General features: G+C 43.4%; 1 protein-coding gene across 1 annotated transcript in view; it reads right to left on the bottom strand.

The window, feature by feature from the left end:
- The window catches only part of Appbp2 (amyloid beta precursor protein binding protein 2), a 46,691-nt gene extending 29,875 nt beyond the window's left edge, over nt 1-16,816 (bottom strand). Inside the window, exon 1 of the mRNA XM_052194646.1 lies at nt 16,340-16,816. Within this exon, the coding sequence (XP_052050606.1) occupies nt 16,340-16,477 (138 nt within the window). The 5' untranslated portion in view covers nt 16,478-16,816. The remainder of the gene's footprint in view (nt 1-16,339) is intronic.
- Between the last annotated feature and the right edge of the window lie 7,257 nt (nt 16,817-24,073).

Below are 24,073 nucleotides of genomic sequence, written 5' to 3'. Positions count from 1 at the left end.
GTAACTCCAAAGGCGTAGGATATTCTGGCTTCCTAGGCACCAGGCAAACACAAGGTACACAGATATATAAGCAGTCAAAACACTCACACAAAAACAAAACAAAAAACCAAAACAGAGTTTTGTCATCTTAGTTCACTTTATATTTACGGCTCCTTAATATTTAACTCAACTGATGAGAACATTAGTTGCAAAAAATAAAAGAGAGGGAGAATGGCAGTTTACTTTGTGCAGGAAAGCAAACTACAAATTAAGCATATTCTTGGGCATAAGATAATCAACCACTCAAAAAGGCCAGATTAAGCCCTAGGTCCCATCTCCAACCTGAGAGAGGAAAGTGAAAACAGGTGCACACATTTCTACAGACCCAACCAGCACTGGTGAGGAGAGGGACCACATGCTCAGGAAGAGGAGCAGACCTGGGATGGTCGTGGAATGATGATGTCTTTCAAATTACCATTAAAACGTGGTTCATGGGCTGGAGAGATGGCTCAGCAGTTAAGAGCACACCAGCTGCTCTTCCAGAGGTCCTGAGTTCAAATCCCAGCAACCACATGATGGCTCACAACCATCCGATGGGGATCGGATCCAAATGGGATCCGATGCCCTCTTCTGGAGTCTGAAGACAGCTACAGTGTACTCACATACAAATGAATAAATCTTTAATAAAAAAAAAAAAAACAAAAACCTGGTTCATAAGTAAAAAACTGCTAATCTTGGAAAAGACTTTTGTACTACAGAAAAATAAGAGCTAGTACCAATAATCAGTTATATTTACTTGACAAGGATTACAGAGTAATTAAGGAGAAGTAAAGCTGAGAATTTATAACCAAATTCCAATTTTATGGGCCAAATAATGTAAAGCAGAACCAAAAAAATGTACTAACCAAGATACTCGGACATTCCCACACCAAAAAAAACAAAACAAAACACTAAGACAAAACTCTTTTTTTTTTTTTTTTTTTTTTGGTTTTTCGAGACAGGGTTTCTCTGTGTAGCCCTGGCTCTCCTGGAACTCACTCTGTAGACCAGGCTGGCCTTGAACTCAGAAATCCGCTTGCCTCTGCCTCCCAAGTGCTAGGATTAAAGGCGTGCGCCACCACTGCCCGGCCAAAACTCTTTTTCAATGGCTCCATGGCTAAAGCATTTGCTACACAAGCGTGAAGGCGAGTCCGAATCCCCAGGCTGAAATCACAACAACCCCATGGGGAAGACAAGAGGTGGAGACAGGAGAATAACACACAGCAGAAAAAAACAAAAAGGCTTGTGAGGAAGGACTGACACCCGAGGTCATCCTCAGACTTCATATACACTCTGCAGCAAGTGTTTCATGGCACATACGCACACACTCACGTACAGTGAGCGTTCACACATGCACGTCATACAGAAACATGCAAACATGCAAAACGACTGGCTCATCATTATCACTTAGACTTTCTTTTATAAAATATAAAAAATGAAAACTAGTTATATAACCATTTTGCCTGCACTTGGCAGTTAAATAAAAATAAACTCAATTGTATATATTGTACAGTTCACAATATCCTTTAACTGAAAATTGGTATAGCCTACTAACTAGGACTTGAAATCCAGTAGGGAGCTGCTTCCAGGAGTTTGAAAACCACAAACAATGGCTGTTTTCTCAGTGTAGAAATGCTGAGACATTTAACTTTTGTAGATAAAATGGATTTATATTTAAACTACCAGACAGGGTAATGTCTTAGCAGTTGCATTTTGTTTCACCCTTAAGCTTATCCCAAAGTAAAAATTAATACAGTAGGCAACCAAAAGGGTGTTAGAGATACCAACTTTTGATAAAAATATTATCTAATCCCTAAAAATGTTTTAATTTTTAATCTTATTCATAAGTATTGTGTGTGATTGCAAGCACATCTTCCAGGAACCATTTTCTCCTTCCACTACAGGTTCTGGAGACTGAACACCAGGCTTGCACAGAAGGCTTTTACCCACTGAGCTAACTCAACAACTCCAAATTTTTAAATGTTAAAAAATTAAATTAGGCCTTGGAGTTAGCTCATCAGTAAAGTGGGAGCTAGTGCAAGCACCAGAATCTGACTCTAACTTCAGAAGCCTGTGAAAGACAGGAGTGGTGGTGAGCGCTTGTGAGTGCTTGTAATCCCAGGGCTGGGCAGGAGGGGCTGGAGGACCCTTCAGCTCACAGGCTGGCCAGGCTAGCCGACCTGCTTAGTGAGCTCCAGGCCAGCCAAGAAATCCCGTCTCAACAAAGAACAGAAACCCAAGTTAGAGAGCTTCTGAGCAAAAGACACTTGAAACAGACTCTGGTTTCCACTTTGTGCAGACACATGCAACCGATACATATGAACATATAAACACATCAGAATATTAAATCAACCTAGTAACATTAACTTTGTAACCATTATATCCTAGGCAAAAATATCAAGGAGATAAATGATCACATAAAATTCTAAAATGTGGTAGTTTATACCTGTAATCTCAGCACTCAAAAAGCAGGACAATCCAGGGTTACATGGAGAAGTTCTGTCTTAAAACACCCCCAAAGCCGGGCAGTGGTGGTGCACACCTATAATCGCAGCACTCTGGGAGGCAGAGGCAGGCGGATTTCTGAGTTCGAGGCCAACCTGGTCTACAGAGTGAGTTCCAGGACAGCCAGGGCTATACAGAGAAACCCTGTCTCCAAAAAACCAAATCCAAAAAAACCAAAAAATAAATTAATTAATTAATTAAAAAAAAAAAAAGCAGGACAACTGTCATGAGTTCAAGGCTAGTCAAAGCTATTCAGTAAATTCTGGGTCAATCTGGGCTACAGTGTAAGACTCTGATCTCAAAAACTTAAACTGTTCATGAATATAAAACACTACAATACTACAAAAAATTAAATAAAAACCTGTAACACTAATTAGTAACATACACAATTAGTTACATGGAGAACCAATAAAAAGATGACCTGGGGAGCCTGAGGGGGAACCTGGAAGAAGCAGGAGCCCAGCAGCTGAGCCCTGCAGTCCAGGTGTTGGTGGGTCATAGGGGTGTCATGTGGGGAGGGAGTTTCAGCCACTAGCACAGCTAGGTGGCAGAAGCAGGCATTAGCTGAGGGGACATGGCTGGAGGCATGGAAACCTTAAACGTACTAATTTCCTACCACTCCCAGAAGGGCTACCTATGACAGTGCAAAGGTGACCACAGTGGTATTCACCCTAGACCAAAACTAAGAGGTGGCTCAGATATCAAAGTGACAGGGCTCATTTGGAATAATATACCAGGCACAAGGAAACCGGTCCCCATCAACAAGGTTCGGACAAAAGATTCAAGAACCAGTGGCTAGTGGTTACATTCAAGATGAACCACTGCCACACTGTGAGACCACGGCACTTCTTCTACTCCAGTGGGAAGAAGGTACGGCCTTAGGGTACCCAGGGATGTGCAGACTGCGCCACTCTAACTTCATGCTTTCTTGCCTGCCTTTCCAATAAGGTCCAGTTCCTCTTCACTACTCTCTACACACCTTCCCAGCCTCTGTCTCCCTGCTTGGCCCTCGGGAGTAGCTCTATTAGGAGGTATGGCCTTCTTGGAGAAAGTTCTGTCACTGTGGGGATGGGCTTTAAGGTCCTATGCTGAGGCTCTGCCAAGTGCAGAGGCCAGTCCTGTTCCTTGCTGCCTTTGGATAAAGATGTAGAACTCTCAGCTCCTCCAGCATCGTGTCTGCTTAGCTGCTGCCATGCTTCTCACCAGAGTGATTATGGACTGAACTTTTGAAACTGTAAGCCAGCCCCAAGTAAATGTTGTCCTTTATAAAAGTTGCCTTGGTCATGGTGTCTGTTCACAGCAGTAAAACCCAAATCAAGGCATCTTTGCTCTCTAAAAAGATGAGCTGTACTTAAATCTGGTGCTGGGACACATGGCTGAGACAGTGTTCCTAGTGGTCCAAAGGCTGAGCTGTGATCATCCTTATATCTGGGTTAAGGTACACATCAGTTTTAGAATTTGGCTACAAGTCACAGGGCATATGTCACCTATCAGCCCAGAATCTACTGGTGGATCTCAACACTACTATCTCTCTGTGAAGTCCAGGGTTTCCTGCTTTTTTTATTTAATTTTTTATTTTTTTAGTACTACTGCTCTTCAAAGCTCATCTCTGGGGTCAATGATTAAGCCTTGTCTCTATCATGTAGTCAGAGGCTGAATACTGGTTAAACGCTGACTGCCCTCTACTTTACCACTCATAGAGATGACAGTACTAGAAAAAATGACCCAAGAACAAATCTGGAAGATGAGCCCCAACTACACAGATTTCAAGTTCTCCAACATCAAGTCTCATGCCTGCACAAAGGTATCCAAATCTCAGATGACACCTAAAGCCACCTGGCTCTTCTGGGGCCCATACCTGACTCAGGGCTCTCCTTACTAGAAGCCTAGGTCAACAGCTTTGATGAACTGTAGTGTCTCAGCTCCTCAGCAAATGCTCATTTCTCTGACCCCGCTTCAATTTCAATCCTGGTGACCTTATCATCCAACACTCCAGCAAAGCAACTCTTATCGTTCCTCACTTGCGGTGCTAGGGGAAATGGACAAGACACACAATGTGACTGTGAGTCTCATTATCCCCATTGGCAGTTACCTGATATCACACCTACCCACACTTTTTCTGAGGCCCCCAACCCCACTACATCGATCCAGGAGTCCCAAATGGAGCTGGAAATGGGGCTATAGCCCATCAAGCTTCTGCCCCAGATAGACCCCAGGAGCAAAGGGCAGGGGTAAAGGAATCCTTACCTCCAACCTCTAGGCCCTCCCTTACTCAATGCTGTAGCGCTCTTTTAAAGAGACTCTAACTAGATGTGAAGAGGGAAGAGGAAGGAGGACGGGGACAGAAATATAAGGGCCTTCTAACTACCCAGCTTTCCTTTGCTCCCAAGGCCTTCATCTCTTCCAACTGCCCTAAAGCCATTTCAAATAGATTTTTCTCTTTAAAGAAAATATAAAGAAAACTTCCCAGCACCCACAGGACAACTTTTGTAATTCCAATTACAGGGGATTTGACACCCTCATAGACATACATGTAAGTAGAATACCAATATAAATAAAAAATCTCAATCTCTCTCTTTCCCTCTCTCTTTCCTTCCCCCCTCCCTCTTTCTCTCTCCCTCCCCTCCCTCTCCCTCTCAAGTTTGTACTATCCAATCTGTTCCTTCACTGGGTGTAACCTGTTCCTGGCCTGTTTTTCAAAGGCATCCTCTCTTTCTTCTCACCCAAGGGCCCAGGAGTAAACAGCATCCTTGATGTTTTAGTTTCCAAAGTCGGGCTTGCCTCTATACAGATATTTACTTTACAAATTATTAGCTTAAAAAATTTTGCCCAATTAAGAGGGGATTTTTGGGTTTTGTTGTCTTTTGAGACTGTTTCATATAACCCAGGCTGGCTTTGAACTCACTGTGTAGTAGCTTATGAACTTCTAGCCTCCAATCCTGTGGCTGGAATTAGGAGCACTAAGATTACAGTGTAATAAAGATCAAGTTTTTTAAGAGCAAAGGTTTCCAGGAACCAAAGTAAACATTCTGCAATAAAACTGAAGACAACAGCTGGGTGGTGGTGGTGCACGCCTTTAGTCCCAGCACTTGGGAGGTGGAGGCAGGGGGATTTCTGAGTTTGAGGCCAGCCTGGTCTACAAAATGAGTTCCAGGACAGCCAGGGCTACACAGAGAAACCCTGTCTTGAAAAAACAAAACAAACAAAACAAAACAAAACAAAAAAACAAAAAAAGGTACCCTAAGGAGGAGGGTACCATTTCCTTCAGAGGTTGAGCCACCATGGGGACGACAGCAGACCGGGTGGAATAATGGTTAAGAGTGAATACATCCACAATACGCGTGTCCTGTGACTACCAACACATTAAAGGGTTTACGGGCCTGCACCGAGGATCTCGATCTGCAACCTCCACCTCCACCTCCACCACCACCTTTTATTTCCATTACTCTAACAGTCTAGCAGTCTCTCCAGTATCCTTGTGACCCTTCAATCACACTAACAGCAAATTGGGGTGGGGACAACAAATTAGAGACCAGCTAGAGCTACTTAGTAAGACCCTGTCTCAAAAACAAAAACAAAACTAACAACAACGAAAACCGTAAACTGGGCAGGCATGTTGGCACATGCCTGTATCTGAAAGGGCAGAGTCTGGAGGCCAACCTAGTCTACACAAAAAGTTCCAATCCAGTTGAAGCTGTATGGGGAGACTCTAACTCAAGGAACAACAACAAAACCACCCTAAAAATGTCATTCCCATTTTATTTTCCTTATAATTGCACTCCCTATGCATTTAGAACATAATGCAAAATCTTGACTGTAACCAACTCCTGAAGACATCGCCTTCCCTTTCCCCGTCTGCCAGCCTAGTCTCCCACATCCCTACCTCCTTAGCTCTTTCTGCTCTGACTGTTGGGTATATCCCCACTGCCCCAAATTAAGCACCAGCACCAGAATCCTCTGGTTAATTGATAACTTAAGTCGACTCTAACATGTCACTTGCTCGTGGAGCTCTTTCAGACTTCTCAATTCAAAATCTCCCTGTGACAGTGTGCTTTCCTACAGAAGCAGGCCCAAGGCAATCAAGTCTTAACCTAAAAAGGTACTTGTCAGGATAGAACCAAACATAACTAGCGGAAGGCAAAAGAGAAGGCAATGAAGTGATTCCTAATGACACTGCTATACTCAGATTGTATTGTCTTCAGAGAGGCAAATGATGGGAGCAGATGCATGGACACAGCCAAACACTAGGGAGAGTCACAAGAACCACTCAGAAGTGGGGGAGGAAGGCTTGGAGGAGCCAGAAGACACTACAAGAACACAAGCCACTGAAGCAACTAATCAGGGATCATAGGGATGCACAGAAAATGAAGCAACAAACAGGAACCCTGTATGGGTCTGAGCCAGGTCCTCTGTATATACCCTTTAGATGCATAGCTTGGTGCTCCTGTGGGACTCCCAACAATGGGAGTGGGGGTGTCTCTGACTCTTTTGCCTGTGCTTGGGACCCTTTTCTTCCTATTGGGTTGCTGTGATATGGGTTTGTGCCCAGTCATTGTATATTTTTAGGCCTTGTGTGGTAGATATCCCTGCAGGCCTGTCGTTTCTTCTTCCTCCTCCTCCTCCTCCTTCTCCTCTTTTTAAAGAAGAGAGAAGGAGTTTGGGAGAGAAGGGAGGTGGGGAGGGAGAATAAATGAAAAAAATGTGTATTTATATTTATATTTCAAAGACTAATTGGGGGGAAGGCCATGTCATTCCAACCATACTATGAACACATTTTTTAAGAAAGGTCTAACAGTGACTCTTATATGCTTAACTTTTCACAGTAACTTTCAAATTCTTCTAAGTACTTGGCTTCATTGTTTTCTTTTTTTAAAAAAGTATTTTAAAATATTTTTGTATATTATGTGACTATATGGATGGATCTGAATGTGTGTGTGTGTACACCACATCCATACAGGAGCCACAGAGCTTAGAAGGCAGCATCATATCCCCTGGAACTGGAGTTACAGGCTGTTCTGAGCCACCAAGTGGATGCTGGGAACTGAACCTTGGTCCTCTGCAAAACCAGTAAATTCTCTTAACCACTGAGCCATCTCTCCAGCCATAAAAAAATGTTTATTAATTCTTTGACACTACTGTACAATGTATTTTGATCATATTCAATCCTTCCTCACCTAGGTCCTTTCAGATCCAGCTTCCTCCCTTGCCAACACAACTTTGTGCCCTCTTCAAAGAAAATTAAAAACAAAACAATTCAGTTTGTGGTGTCTACACCCTCTTGATGGTAGGCCATCCACTGGTGCTTGGGCTGTTCTCCAAGGGCCACAACCTTAGAGAGAAGTAACTCTTCTCTCAATGGCTACCATCTGGGTATGCAGTGTGGCCTGAAACAAGACTTGTGCATGCTGTCACAGATGCTGCGAGTTCACATGTGAGCTGCCCTGCTGTCTCATTGTGGTCATGTCCTCCCTCTGACCCTCCAGGCTTAAGGTCCCTACTCCACAATGGACCCCTATGAGTCTTGGGGAGAGGGGCTAAGTACCCACAGCCTTATGCTCTGCACCGTAACCAGTGTGTATCTGTGTTAGCTGCCATATGTGATCTAAGCAACTGTTTTACAGCAAGTGCTAGCAGCTGATGAACAGCAGTCTAACTTTTCTACTAGAGAATATAGAGAATATAACAAAAATGGAAAGCTTGACAACAAATTCTGAATATGGCTGCTTTAATTTATAGACAAAAATATGTGTTTCCTTTTTTCCCCCTCCTGAGACAGGGTCTCTCTTCTTAGTCCTGGCTGTCTGAAACTCACTCTGTAGACTAGGCTAGCCTCAAACTCATAGCGACCTGACTCCTAAGTGCTGGGATCAAAGGTGTACCACAACAGCCTGACTGGTTTGAAGCATTTGAACACCAAAAATCTATCGTTACCAAAAATTAAGAAGATAAAACTTGAAGTCAGGCAGTGGCAGCGCTGGTCTTTAATCCCAGCACTTGGGAGGCAGAGGCAGGCGGATTTCTGAGTTCGAGGCCAGCCTGGTCTACAGAGTGAGTTCCAGGACAGCCAGGGCTACACAGAGAAACCTTGTCTCAATAAACAACAACAACAAAAAAAAAGATAAAACTTGAGTTGGTGGTGGTTAAGCCCAGCACCTGGGAGACAGAAGCAGATGGATCTCTGAGTTTTATATAGTGAGTCCCAGGAGTGTTGGGGCTACAGAACAAAAGCCTGGCCTACAAGCAAAGTGTGGCAGCGCACATCTGTAACTCCAGTATCAGGAGGCTGTCGTGGGAAGATTCTGAATTCCAGGCCACTCTGAATTAATGACGCTGTTGAAGAAAAAACAGAAACAAAACAAAAACATTGAAAAAGGAGCTAAAGAGATGGCTCAGTCATCAAAAACAGTTGTGCAGAGCAAGCATGTTGACTTGAGTTCAAGGCCCCAACATCTATACAAGGCAAGGCAGCCTTGCCTATTATGCCAGCACCAGAGAGGCAGAGACGGGAGTTGGGGGGCCTGGCATCTGGAGCTCCTGGCCAACTAGCCCTACTTCCCCCACTTTTTTTTTTTTATTTAAAAGACTTATTTATTTATTTATTATATAGGAGTACATTGTAGCTGTCTTCAGACACCAGAAGAGGGTGTCAGATTTCATTTCATTACAGATGGTTGTGAGCCACCATGTGGTTGCTGGGATTTGAACTCAGGACCTCTGGAAGGGCAGTCAGTGCTCTTAACCCCTGAGCCATCTCTCCAGCCTCCCCCCCCACTTTTTTTTCCTTTTTTGAAACAAGATTTCAAAGCCCTAGGTGGCTAATCTGAAACACACACCTCCACTCACTCAGGCAAGCATGCACTCAGGCAAGCACGCACCCATGCACTTGTGCACATGGCCATTCTCAAAAAAAAAAAAAAAAAGGACCCATTCTCAAAAAGGAAGGCGAAGCAGGGCATGGTGGCACACATCTCTAAACCAAGCATGCAGGAGGCAGAGGCAGGCATATCTCTAGAGTTCAAGGACAGAGTGTCCTAAATAGTAAAACCCTGTCAGAAACAAACAACAACAAAAGGACAGAGGTTAGGGCCAGGTTAGGGCCTGAGGACTAACATCCAAGGTTGACCTCTGCCCTCCACATATACACCACACCTTCAAGGCACACAACCTACAACTACACTCCACACAAAACCAGGCAAATCTGCTATGAACCATTGAAACTCATGAAGTTCCCAGAGAAAAACACAGAAGCACCCAGGTAGAGAGATAATGACATTTCATATAGCGACCATCAAAACTCTAGACTACAAAAAATTCTGTTCACAGAATAAAATAACCCATTTCTAAAAAATGAAAAAAAAATGAAAAGAAAAAAAGAAGAAAATGAACTTACAGCTAAAAAAAGACATATCTGGCCCGAGGAGACTGCTCAGTGGGTAGGGTACCGGCTGCTCATGCAAGAGGACCTAAACTCCGATCCCCATCACCATGGTAGGACAGACAGCATGGCCACATGTAAGCGAGGACACCACCATCACTGTGGAGCAGAGATGGCTGGACCACTGGAACTTGCTGGCTAACAGCCTAGCTCCAGGTCTATGGCAAAGCCTCAAGTGATAAAAGAGGACCCCCCAGTGTCTTCTCTAATCTTGGTGTACACACATGCACATACACTGCACATCATTCATGTTACATACATTCAACACAGGCACACAAAAAGATATATTCTACCACTAAGTTGTGGAACTCAAGGTTCTGATTGAAACAAGCAATTTGAAATCAGACATGCATTATGCTAGGGTATTAGTTATTAAAATATCATAGGTGAAATAATATCTAGGTTTGCATACAAATACAAGGGGTAAAATGGGTGAGAAATTAGATTCTATAATAAAAATGACTAGGACAGCGCCGGACGGTGGTGGCGCACGCCTGTAATCCCAGTACTCTGGGAGGCAGAGGCAGGCGGATTTCTGAGTTCGAGGCCAGCCTGGTCTACAGAGTGAGTTCCAGGACAGCCAGGGCTACACAGAGAAACCCTGTCTCAGAAAAGGAAAAAAAAAAAAAATGACTAGGACATAGCTTGAAACACCATCACCACCACAACAACCACCACCACCACCACCACCACCACCACCACCACCACCACCACCACCAGGATCTCACTATCTATACCAGGCTACCAGGTTGGCCTTTAATTTCTTGACTCCCACCCCGTCTCCTGACTGCTGGCATTACGGGCATATGCTGGATTATAAGAAATGCTACCTCTGTGCTAACAAGATGTTTCAGTGAGCAAAGGCTTGCTGCCACGGCTGAGGCCCCAGAGCACACAGTGGAGGGAGAGAACCAATCCCTGCAAGGTTCCTCTCATCTCCACATGCATATGCACACAATAAACAATGTGTGTGTGTGTTATGTACACATATATAAGAAATGGTCACTTTTAGAGCTGTGTGCAAGACACATGTAGGTCCATCCATCACCCTATTCCATCTGTGTATGTGTTTAATTTAACGTGAAAAGTTTCTTTTATGGTGCTATGGATCTAGCTAGGACCTCAACATGCTGGCAAGCACTCTACTTCTAACAGGGAAGCAGAGCAAAGTTGGCTTAGCAGTTAGAAGAGCACACTGTTCTTACAGAGGATATAAGTTCATTTATAATCACACCTAAGTCCCAGCTTCGGGGGATGCTGCACTTCTGTGCTCCCAGTGTACCTGCACACACACATCATTTAAAAAGATAGGAATAAAGTGTGGCAGGAAATACGGCTCAGCAGGTAAAAGATACTTGCCACCAAACCTGATCTGAGTTTGACCTCTGGGGTTCAACAGTGGAAGAGAAATCATTGCAGTATGTTGTCCTTGTGAACAAATGCCCAAACACACTCCCTCTCTCTAAAACAAATAAATGTTTAAAAAAAAAAAAAAAGTTCTTTAAAAGAAAAAATCCTATTACTTAGGAGGAAGAGGCTAAATCAGTAGTTCTCAATCTAATGCTATAACCCTTTAATACAGTTCTTCATGTTGTAGTAACCTCAACCATAAAGTTATTTTTGTTGCTAATTCATAACTTATTTTGCTACTGTCTAATATGCAGGATATCTGCTATGGATCCAGAAAAGGAGCTTGACACACAGCTTAAGAACCACTGGGCTAGAAGTCCCTGAGTTTCACACATCAGAGGGTGGGAAGAGAAGGGAAAGGTAGGTAGGAGAACAAAGGGAGAAAGGAAATAGAGGCAGGGAAGTCAGCTTAATCAAAGAAGTGTTTACTTGCTTGTAAGCATGAGGACCAGAGTTAACTCCTGGCATCCATGTAAAGACGGCACTCTGCTGAATAACTGAAGCACCTGATGGTGGAGGCAGGGAAATCCCTGAGACACTGTAGTCAGCCAGTCTAGCCAACGTGACACTGTCCAGAGAGGGATGGTAATGGTTGTTCTCTGGCCTCCGCACTCATCATATGTACACACATATATATACTCATGTATATGGATACATGGGACACACACAGGTATAAACTTTAAACATTAAAAATGATATGTTGCCGCCAGGCAGTAGTGGCACATGCCTTTAATCCCAGCACTCAGGAGGCAGAAATAGGCAGAGCTTTGAGTTCCAGGACAGACAAGGCTACACAATGAAACCATGTTTCAAAATAACAAAAACAACAACAATAACAACAAAGATATGTCAGTTTGTATCTCCACAAACACTGTAGTACCTTCTATTAGTTAATATTCTTTTTTTCTCTCAAGTTGTAAAACTACAACTTTTGATTGTGCACATGGGTCACAGAGGGCAATCTTGGGTGTTGTTCCTCAGGACACTGACCTGAAGCATTCTCCTAAAGCAGGGTCATATACTGGCTTCTGGTAACACACACAGAAAAGTCTTCTCCATGCCAAAGTGGCATTGCAGTGTTGGCAAGAAAAGCAACCATCACCTTTCATTTATTTTTATGCAATAATTTTGTAATTTGTAAATTACCTTTAAAATTACTTTAAGTAATAAATTTTAGTAAGATATTGACCTGGTAACTTATTCTGTTGATTTTAATAGGTATATTTAAAAATATAACCTTGCCAGGCAGTGGTGGCCCAGGCAGGCAGTGGTGGCGCAGGCCTTTAATCCCAGCACTTGGGAGGCAGAGGCAAGTGGATTTCTGAGTTCAAGACCAGCCTGGTCTACAGAGTGAGTTCCAAGATAGCCAGGGCCATACAGAGAAACCCTGTCTCAAAAAAACAAACAAATAAATAAATAAATAAAATAAACACACACACATACACACACACTATATATATATATATATATATATATATATATATATATATATATATATATATCCTCATGGAGTTCACTTTGGTACATAATCTGAGGTAGTGGTCTAACTTACCAAACAGCCAGTTATCTAAATAAAGCATCTCAAAAATCTTTTCCCATTTTATTTGAAATACAGCACTGTCTCTTAACTTAGTTATGTTATAAAGCTTGAAATTGTTTTCATTTCTTCTGGACTGTCTTACACTCTAACTCTCCCTCTGCTGTCACTGCCTGTGTCATCAAGTGTTAGCATGTGTAGCTTCCACTCCACCCAGGCATCCTCACGTGCACTTCTCCACAACACTGTGCTTCAAATTTCTCTTGGTTCATTTTCCCAAGATAATTTAATGTTTCTTATACTAAGTAAAATCTTTTGTTTGGCTGGTTTGGTTATTTTTGTTTGTTTTGAGACAGGGTTTTTCTGTGTAACTTTGGTTGTTCTGCAACTTGCTAGATTAGGCTGGCCTAGAACTCACAGAGATCCAGACTGCCTCCACAGTCCATGTGCTAGGATTAAAGACACACGTGCAACACCACAGCTGGTTCCCACCAAGGGCTCTTAATCACTTTGCCATCTCTACAGCCAGAATACATGCTATTTTAAAAAGCAGCCTAAACTGGACATGGTGGTACATGCCTGTAAGCCTAGTTATTTGGGAGTCTGAAACATTTCAAGGCCTGGTAGGGCTACTGAATTAATTCAAGGCCATAATTAATGAAACACTATCAAAATAAAAAGCTGCCATGGTAGGGGCTTAGTCCTTTATTTTTTATTTACTCTGTTTTTTAAGACAAGGTCTCTCTGTATAGCTCTGACTAGCCTGGAACTCCTCATATACATAGACCAGGCCTCAACTCACAGAGATTTGTCTGGCACTAAGGCTCTTAAATCTCAGCACCAGGAAGCAGAGGCAGGTATATCTCTCTGAATCAAGAAGCCATTCTGTCTTCATAGAGTTCCAGGCCAGTCAACAAATCCTGTCTCAAAATAAATACGTAAAAAGTTAAGAGAAATCTGGGGATGTAGTAGAATGCTTGCCTAGCATGAGCTAGACCCTAGATTCAACTTCCAGAACAGCAAAAGCATGCAGAAAGATGAAGAAAGGAAGGAAGGAAGGAAGGAAGGAAGGAAGGAAGGAAGGAAGGAAGGAAGGAAGGAAGGAAGGAAGGAAGGAAGGAAGGAAGAAACAAACAAACAAACAAAAGGGCTGGAGAGATGGCTCAGCCGTTAAGAGCACTGACTACTCTTCCAGAGGTCCTGAATTCAATTTCCAGTAACCACATGGTTGCTCACAATCATCTGTAATGGGATCCGATGCCCTCTTCTGGTGTGTCTAAAGAGAGCAACCATGTACTCACATACAAGAAATAAATAAATCTTATTTAAAAAAAAAAATATCTGGGCAGTGGTATCGCACGTCTTTAATCCCAGAACTTGGGAAGCAGAGGCAGGCGGATTTTTGAGTTCGAGGCCAGCCTGGTCTACAGAGTGAGTTCCAGGACAGCCAGGGCTACACAGAGAAACCCTGTGGTGGGGGGGGGGAGGAGGAAAGAAGGTTTTAACAGGGTTACACTGTAGCTTACAGGCGAATTTAGCCATAAGACTGAAACAAAGTAACAGGTGACAGGATTTCACAGAGCTTCAAAGCCCTCACCAAGGTTCACACTAAGTATCTGACTTAAAATAAAATGTTTCGGGGGGGGGGGGGGCGGGGGGGGGGCTGGAGAGATGGCTTAGCGGTTAAGAGCACTGACTGCTCTTCCGAAGGTCCTAAGTTCAAATCTCAGCAACCACATGGTGGCTAACAACCATCTGTAATGAGATCAGATGCACTCCTCTGGGGTGTCTGAAGACAGCTACAGTGTACTTACATATAATAAATAAATCTTTAAAAAATAAAAATAAAAAAAATAAAATAAAATGTTTCCAAGAAAACAATATGAAAGGTACTAAAAGATACTAAAAGTACTGACAGAATTCAAAAAGTAAGGGTATTTTTACTGGTTAGGTTCCCACTGGTTTGCTCTAGAAGGTGTACAGGCATGCATATGACTTAATAAAATCCAAAGAAACAGCACACACTGCAGCAGTTTTCCAGGTTGAGAAAAGCAAATTAATTTGTCCTTGGGACCAATGTAGCTTAAATGCATAAAATGAACATTAGTCACACACAAATAATCAATGTAAAAAAACCATTTGGAATGGAGGGAGGTTTCCTTCTAAATCCAAAAATTTTAAACACATGCTGTCAAAATCAATCTTCTCCAGATATTTAGGAGGGAAATGATTTTACCTGTTAAGGCTTGGTGCAAAGCAGCAGGGTTTATAGACTGCAGTATGTCAGTTGCTAATTCTGAAAAAATGTTCTCAAGCTGGAAAAAGCAAATAATCTCTCTAATAAAACAAACGCCCTAAAACACCAAACGAATGTATGAACATACAAATCTGCTAAATATCAAATTTCACTGTTGGGAGACAACTAACTAATCAAGTAATACTAAAGATCTAAAAATAAAATAAAGCCTCTACTGGTCAAATTTTGCAAAAGTAGCTACTGGAAACTGAAGTTCTCGCTGACTCAAAGGAAGGATCACTGAATAAGGCCAGTGTTCACACTCAAATGTGGGGGAGAGGAAAAGGGAGGCTCCAAGTCCATAAAGCTCTCCTCCCCTCAGAACACTGCAAAAATTGTCCACGTCTAAGAACACTTACCCTTGAAACTCCTTGGAAAGCAACTTGGGACTTTCTGTTCAGAATTTTGAGGGGGAGCGACTCAAGAATGCTACAAAATCACACTTTTCACACACATGGGTGTATAATTCAGATTTCTGCTTCTTGATTTCAGGGAATTTCACTGCGTCCTTTCTAAAGATCCTAGTCTATTACTAATCTATTAGTAAAATTCCCAATTCAACCCAAAGTGTAAATGGAAAAACCAAAACCACACAAAAAGCTTTAAAGGATATGCAAATGAAGCCCACAGACCATTTTCAATAATCCCTAACTAAATCACTTCGGATTGAGAGAAGGGGGAAAGGGTCGGAACTCGGACCAGGGAAGAAAAAAAAGAAAAAGAAAATGAAAAAGAAAAGAAAGCAGTTACTCGGGTAAAGAGGGCTGACGAGATGACAAAGTAGAGAGAATTTGAGGGTGGAGCGGAACAAAAAAAGTCCTGCTGATACTAACACAAGAACTAGAGAGGACAGGGCAGAAACTACCCCAGCGACAAGAGGACGGTGGGACCCGGGTGGGCCAGGCATTCCCCGCAGGCCTACCCTGGGGCCCCTAAGGGATGGCGGGTAGCACTCGCACAAGAACCCCCCTGGGGCCGCACAGACCGGGAGGCAGACGCGGGGGTGGCGGGTGGCGGGATATCGGAAAGCGGCTACCGCAGCCTACCCTGCCTCGAGAGCTACGAGCCGGGCCGTGGACGTGGAAGGGGGTGCGGCCCCGGAGCGGTGGCGGGGTCCGATCGAGCAGATCGGGTGTACCTTGTAGTAAACGTCAAACTGGATATTCTCCGGCAAGGAGCGGATGTCGCGGCGCGAGCGGATGTAGTTGTCCACGACAGCGGAGATGGCGGTGTTGTAGAGCGTCTCCGGGATCCACTCGAGCTCCACGGCCGCCATCTTCCCTCGCTCCTCCTCCGCCTCCTCCCGCAGGCCTCCGCCTCCCTCCGTAGCGAACCCGTGTGCGGCTCCGGAGGCTTCCGAGGGGCGGCGACCACGCGGGCGCGCGCCTCTCGGACCCGGCTGCCCGGCCTCCGCGTGCGCGCAGACTGAGGGCAGACGGTGCTGGCGGCGGCGGCGGCGGCGGCGGCGGCGGCGGCGGCGGTGGCAGCGGCAGACAAGGAAGATCGGGATGAACGCAGAGCACGACTGATCCGAGAGCCTCACATTCCCAACAGGAGAGAGAGCTCAGTTCCGTCCAGGCGCTCAGCTCTGCATGGGCGGGGCTGCGTGTGCGGCGTCATGACGTCAACGCGCGCCAACGCGCCCGGGAAGGAATGCGGCAGGCGGAAAACTTGGGGTGAAAGAACCGGGACCGCCTGAGGGGCGCTGGGTGCGAGTTCCTAAAGGGCGAGGCACTGGGGAGACTGGACCATAGTTGGGATGGTATTTTACCCAGCGTGCTAGGGCTCTCCAGTACTGCCTCGTTTCAGTGAGTTTTTAAACGAGAGCCCTCTTCAACATTAAGAATTGATCTTTTAAATCAACTAACTTTAGAACTGATCTTTTTTCACAAAAGTGCGCAATAGGGGCCGGGCGTGGTGGTGCACTTGGGAGGCAGAGACAGGGGCATCACCTGAGTTCAAGGGCTATGGGGTGAAACCCTGTCGCAAACAAAGAAAATCTTTATTGAAGGATGTGGTGGCCCATCGCGTTTATCCCAGCACTCCAGAGGCAGAGGCAGGTGGATTTCTGTGAGCTCCAGGCTAGCCTAGTCTACAGTGTGAGTTCCAGGCCTGTCAGGGCGATAGCGACACCGGGTCTCAAAAAAAAAAAAAGAAAGAAAGAAAATATATGGTAGTATGAATATTGAAAAATTACATATTCAAGGAATTCACTTAACGCTACAAGTCCTTTATTAGGCCCAGTTCCCTCAGCTCCCCTTCTACCCCCACCCCGCTTAAGTTTATTAAGTGCCTTGTTCTGTAACTAAGTCACTAAGAAAGGGAAGCTTGCATTTCATTGTAAAAACCATTTACATTGTAACTTTTTAGTATGTTCATTTATCCAATTTTTTTTTAAGTAGAAAAAATTTTTACAGTCAATTAACATGTGACATGCACTCTCCTAGAACTATCTGTAGACCAGGCTGCCTCTGCTTCCCTGGTGCTGGGATCAAAGGTGGTTACCAATGCCTTCACTTCATGAGCATGAGCATTTTTAAACCACTGAGCATTCATTCAAGCCCCGTTTCACACTGGGAGGAGAAAAGGATCTATTAATCGTACTTATGTTTTGGCTTACTTACCAAATTCTTCTAGTAGTCTGAGAATTGCATGTCAAACAAATGGAGGAATGCGCTTTAAATCCAGCAAAACTGATTAACCATAGCACACATTTTAATTTCTTCAGTCTTTGTGATTTCTTATTCTATAATGGACCAACCTGGGAAAGCTGTAGTCAGCCTCAAAATAGGGTTGACAGATTTATCAAGTTAAAAAAAAAATACATAGAAACCTATAAAACACTGATTGAGGCCGGGGCGGTGGTGGCGCACGGCTGTAATCCCAGCACTCTGGGAGGCAGAGGAAGGCGGATTTCTGAGTTGAGGCCAGCCTGGTCTACAAAGTGAGTTTCCAGGACAGCCAGGGCTATACAGAGAAACCCTGTCTCGAAAAAACTAAATCCAAAAAAACAAAAAAACAAAACAACAACAAAAAAAACACCGATTGATTGATTGATTGATTTTGAGTCAGGGTCCCCCACTATGGCCATCCTGGCCTGGAGCAATACCTTGTTGGCTTTGAACTTAAACTTGCACTGATTTTCTATCTCCCAAGACAGGATGGGGGAGGGCTGGTAGTTAGCAGTGAACTCAAATTTTTTGTTTGGTTGGTTTTGTTTTGTTTTATTGGGTTTTGGGGGGGGGGGGTATTTGTTTTTTAGAACTAGAATTTTGCTTTAGAGTCCAGACTGATGTGGAACAAGCAATCTTTTTTTTTTTTTTTTTTTTTTTTTTTTTGGTTGAGACAGGGTTTCTCTGTGTAGCCCTGGCTGTCCTGGAACTCACTCTGTAGACCAGGCTGGCCTTGAATTCAGAAATCCACTTGCTTCTGCCTCCCAAGTGCTGGAATTAAAGGTGTGCACCACCATTGCCTTGTAGAACAGTTAATCTTGTCTCAGCCTACTGAGAGCTAGGATTTCAGTCTCGTGCAGCCATGCTATGTTGAATTTTTTTTTATTGCTTTTTAAAGATTTATTTATTTATTATGAAGAGCGCATCAGATCTCATTATGGATGGTTGTGAGCCACCATGTAGTTGCTGGGATTTGAACTCAGGACCTCTGGAAGGGCAGTTAGTGCTCTTAACTGATGAGCCATCTCTCCAGCCCTAACGTTTTTTAAAATGTATGAGCCATGATGTAGTTTAACCTATGCCTTTAGGATCGTAAAGAACATAGTTCCTGCTGGCTGTGGTGGCACTCACTTTTAATCCCAGCACAGGGAGGCAGAAGCAGGTGGATCTTAAGGCCAGCATGCTCTACAAAGGGAGTTCCAAGACAGCCAGAAAAATTATGTCTCGAAAAACAAAACAACAACAACAAAAGAAAGAAAAAGAAAAAACATAGTTCTTTTTGCAAATCCTACATTAATTTTTAAATTCAAATATATTCTTGGAGCTCTTTCATATAAAACTGTATAACTATTCATTATGACTTATTAAAATATTATTAAAAATAATATTAAAATATTATTATCTATCTCCAATTCCAGTTTAAATGAATGCCTATATTTTATCCAGCGTCTGTACTCAAGGGATACCTGAAAGAATGCAAATCTCTTAGGATATTTAGTTAGACTCAGAACTGGGACACAGATTCTGTAAGCAGATGAAGGGTGTCAGACAAACATATCCATCGCTGTAAGATCTTAGATGCCAATAGTCAAAATTAGAGATTTAAAAATAGAGCCGGCAGTAGCTTGGTGGAGAAGCCTGGGGCTGGTGTGCACAAGGCCCTAGATTTGAACTCCACCTTTATTTTGGGAAGAGACCTCTTGATTCCTTTACGGCTTTGAGACAGAACTTATTAAAACATGTGAGATGGGGACTGGAGAGATGGCTCAGCGGTTAAGAGCACTGACTGCTCTTCCGAAGGTCCTGAGTTCAAATCCCAGCAACCACATGCTGGCTCACAACCATCTGTAATGAGATCTGATGTTCTCTTCTGGTGTGTCTGAAGACAGCTACAATGTATAATATAATAATAAATAATGTATAATATAATAATAAATAATAATAAATAATCTTTTTTTTTTTTGGATTTTTTTTTTTTCTTCAAGACAGGGTTTCTCTGTATAGCCCTGGCTGTCCTGGAACTCACTCTGTAGACCAGGCTGGCCTCGAACTCAGAAATCCACCTGCCTCTGCCTCCCTGAGTGCTGGGATTACAGGCGTGCGCCACCACCACCCGGCAATAATAAATAAATCTTAAAAAAAAAAAAAAAAAAACAAAACATGTGAGATGCCCCTGGGAACCTTGGTCAAGAGGACACAGCCTGGATCCTGGGTGTAGGGTGAGTAGTAGTGGTGCACCCTCTTGATCCCAGCACTCAGGAGACAAAGGCACGTGGATCAGAGCCTGATCTACAGAGTTGCAGGAGCTAGAGAGATGACTCAGTCAATAAGAGAACTGACTTCTTCCAGAGGACCCAGGTTCAATCCCCCAAACCCCTCATAGCTCACCCTCATATAAAGGCTCAAGAACCAAAGAGGGCTAGTGACTCCACAATTAGAATTCATTTGCACGCTTGAGCCCCCAAGAATTGACCAAAGAAAGAACTCAGTGGAAATTAGGCAGTTTTTAGGGTGGACTGTTCTCAAATGAGAGAAAACTTTTGTTTCCCAGTGGATATATAAATCAGAAGAAGCTTTGAACTTGTTAAGGCCTAGGTAACTGCTGTCTATCTAGCCATCCATTCTCAAGGGTTGTTCCCTGGAAACTTTCTCACGCCCGAGTTGATTGCATATTCTGTTATATTCTGTGCTTTGGCGTTCTTAGAAACCAGTCACAATAGAGATCAGTCAGAATTGCTTTGTATAGTTAGCCACAATAAGCTTGGACCTGAAGCAACTACCCAACAGCACTTCACGCACTTACGTATGAGCTTTTATGGTTCCTTGTCTTTAGAAGCTGTCCTGGGATGGACCCCAACATAAGAGAGACACCTACCCCGAACCCTAAAAAGCCATTTGGAGTAAAACTTCCATTTTGAGTAGAGGACAAATAAAGTTTGAGTTCCCAAGACCTCCCTGGGAACTGACATCCTACTTGGCAGAAAGAATCCTGCATGTGGGTAATTGACATCCTGGTTAGCAAGTTACAACATAATGTTAGGCAAGGCAAGTCCCCCACCTCAGCTGAATATCCCAACCAGTGAGATCAGGATAAGACATGTTCCTAAGGACGTCCCCTATCCCTACAGCCTGATTGATGGGATAATTGTTTGTAGACTCCAGGCTTAAATGCTCTGTAGGATGTTGGCTCCAGGTAGAAGTTCAGCTCCTGAGTCTGATCAATCAGTCTCAGGGTGCGCATCCAATAAACCAGCCCTGTCTTACTGAGATCAACGTCTCAGTAGATCCCAATGAATTCAAATAGTAAGACAGTAATGCTGACTTTGATATTTTGGACTGTAGCATAAAATTTGACTGATGTTGGGGGCCTGATGGTTGGGGCCAGCTCATAAGGGGACTTATATGTGATGGTAACATCCTTGGACTTTATTGTAGAGATGAAAGGGAAGAAAAATGGATCAGATATGGGTGTCAGAAAGACTACGACAATATGACCAGAGGAGACAAGCCAGAAGATCTAGAATTGTGTAGTCATTGCTCTAGAACCATGGGATACAGAAGAGACCTGATAAGCTATACTTTTGGTCTAGTAGCGCTATATATTTTGATGAAAATTTGTTACAAAGCTAAATGTATGGCTCACCAAATTACCTTTAAGCCTTAATAGCTGACTGGGCAGTGGTGGCGCACGCCTTTAATCCCAGTACTTGGGAGGCAGAGGCAGGTGGATTTCTGAGTTCGAGGCCAGCCTGGTCTACAGAGTGAGTTCCAGGACAGCCAGGGCTACACAGAGAAACCCTGTCTCAGAAAACCAATAAATAAATACATAAATAAATACATAAATAAATAAATATAAATAAATAAAAAAGCCTTAATAGCTGATATTTTGGGGCTGGTGAGATGGCACAGTGGTCTTCTGGAGGTCACGAGTTCAAATCCCAGCAACTACATGGTAGCTCACAGCTATCCATAATGAGAAACAAATAAAGAACCTATGGGCTAGAGCAAACAGGACCAGAGCAAGAGGGAGAAAGAGAAAGGGGAAAATATTAATAGTTTCATAAAATAGCTAATAGCACATGCCTGCAATCCAAGCACTGGGGGTGGGGGGGGAGATGCTGAGGCTTGGTCCCTTGTTAGGTATTGTAGTGCTAAATCTGTACCCAAAGGTCTAGACCTACAAGTGAATTCTCACATTTACAGGCTTTTGTTTTGCAAACTTTGTTCCCTGATTGCTTAAATAATTAAGTTTAAATAAATATTTAAGCTTATTGCTTAAATAAAATTGGCTACAGCCAATTTCTAGAGGAATTAGAGGTAGGTGGGCTTTGAGTTACCTGGTTGGGGGGGTGGAGAAGAGAGATGAACAAGGAGAGGAGGAGGGGGTGTGAGAGGACAGACAGGAGGGAGCCGCCATTAGGGGAGATGGGCAGTGAGCATGCGACCAGGAGAAACGGCAAGTATCTGGGGTATACCGCTGGGGAGGTGGCCAGGCCCGCAGTTAGAAGAATAGATTAGGGGTTATCCCCCTTCCCCCCAGTAATTTGACAAAGACAACTAAAATAACTATAGTCTGAGTCTCTCGTTTATTTGTAAGCTCGTCAGGGATAAGCTTACATTGGTTGTGCTACAGGAGATCAGAAAGTCAAGGTCAGGGTGTGTCCATATCTGCAAGAGCACTCACTTCCTTTGGTGCCTTTGTTGGATCCTCCTGCATCCGGAGTTACAGGTAGAACCACCTGGTGTGGGGTAGGAACACTGGCCAGGGAGTAACAGTCAACAAACAGTTAAGGTTAAAGCTATGGCACTCAAACCTGGGCTCTCTGAAAAGCAGTCAGTTCTCCTTACCACTGAGTTATCTCTCCAGTCCCTTTTGATGTGTTTCTTAACACTGATCCTGCTTCATCTGAAGAGAACAAGGAAGAGTGGGCTGAGAAGATCTGTTATCTAAAATAAGATTAAATTTCATGGACCCATATCTCTGTTCCTTGAGTTAATACTTAGAGAAACGAAGTAAGTCAGATGTTTCAAGTCTGTCTCTGCATCTGCTCTGCTCCTTCACATCTTTTCCTCCATAAGAATCTTGAGGACATAACAGGAAGTGTGATCATTTGGGAACCAAGTCTGGATTGAACTCTGCTTGGAAGGCTTGAGTGTTAGCTTGAGTATTAGCATCTTTACCTACTGAGCCATCTTCCACTTTCTTGTGTGTGTGTGTGTGTAGTTTTTGGAGAAGACAGGGTTTCTCTGTGTAGCCCTGGCTGTCCTGGAACTTACTCTGTAGACCAGGCTGGCCTTGAACTCAGAAATCCACCTGCCTCTGCCTACCAAGTGCTAGGATAAAAGTCATATGCCACCACTGCCTGGCATCTTTCACTGTTTTTAAATGAACAAGTTATTGAGGCTTGGTCTGTTACTATGTATTGTAATTCTAAATTCTGTACCCAAAGGTGAATTCACACATTTACCAGACTTTGTTGGGCATACCTTGCTCCTTAATTTAAAACTGTTGAGGTTTGGTCGTTGCTGTGTATTGTAATGCTAAATACTGGTTCTGGTTTCTTCAGGGATGAGGAGGTCCTCAGATACACTAAGTGATGCTATGTAACCTTACCCTTCCCCCAAGTTATCCCTGATTGGTCAGTAAAAATGCCTATACCCTATAGCTGGGCAGAAAAGAGACAGGTGGAGTTTCAGTTCCCAGGCTTGGGGGTCTGAGGCAGGAGAACCAAGAAAGAAGAGAGAGGGAAAGACATAATGGGGTAGGTGAATCATGAAAACGTGGCCTTGAGGACTGGCCAATTAGAGTTAAGAGTGGCCCAGACAGAATATGGCAAGTTATAACTCGGGGTTATTGATAGAGAAGTAGATACTAATAGCTTAGAGGGTAGATATCTGCCCAGCTCTAGTGCTTTAAAGGCTTATCATAAATATAAAGGTTTTCTCTTTCATCTGGGAACTGAACGATCTAAGGTGGAGAAAGCCCCAGTTGAGATTAAATAATCACTACAACATTAACATAGATTATGTGGTTGGTGTTGTGCAATTATTATCATGATATGTTTCTAAAATTTGATCATCACTCTAATAAAAAATCCTGAGCCTTCTAACTCCACATTCTTCTACTGTCTGTCTCTGACTTTGCCTACTCTAGATACCTAATATAGCTGGCCATGTGATTTGTGCCTTTAGTCTTAACA

The sequence above is a fragment of the Apodemus sylvaticus genome, chromosome 10 (assembly GCF_947179515.1).
Source record: "Apodemus sylvaticus chromosome 10, mApoSyl1.1, whole genome shotgun sequence".
Lineage (NCBI taxonomy): Eukaryota > Metazoa > Chordata > Mammalia > Rodentia > Muridae > Apodemus > Apodemus sylvaticus.
This window is presented reverse-complemented; position numbering and strand designations above follow the sequence as displayed.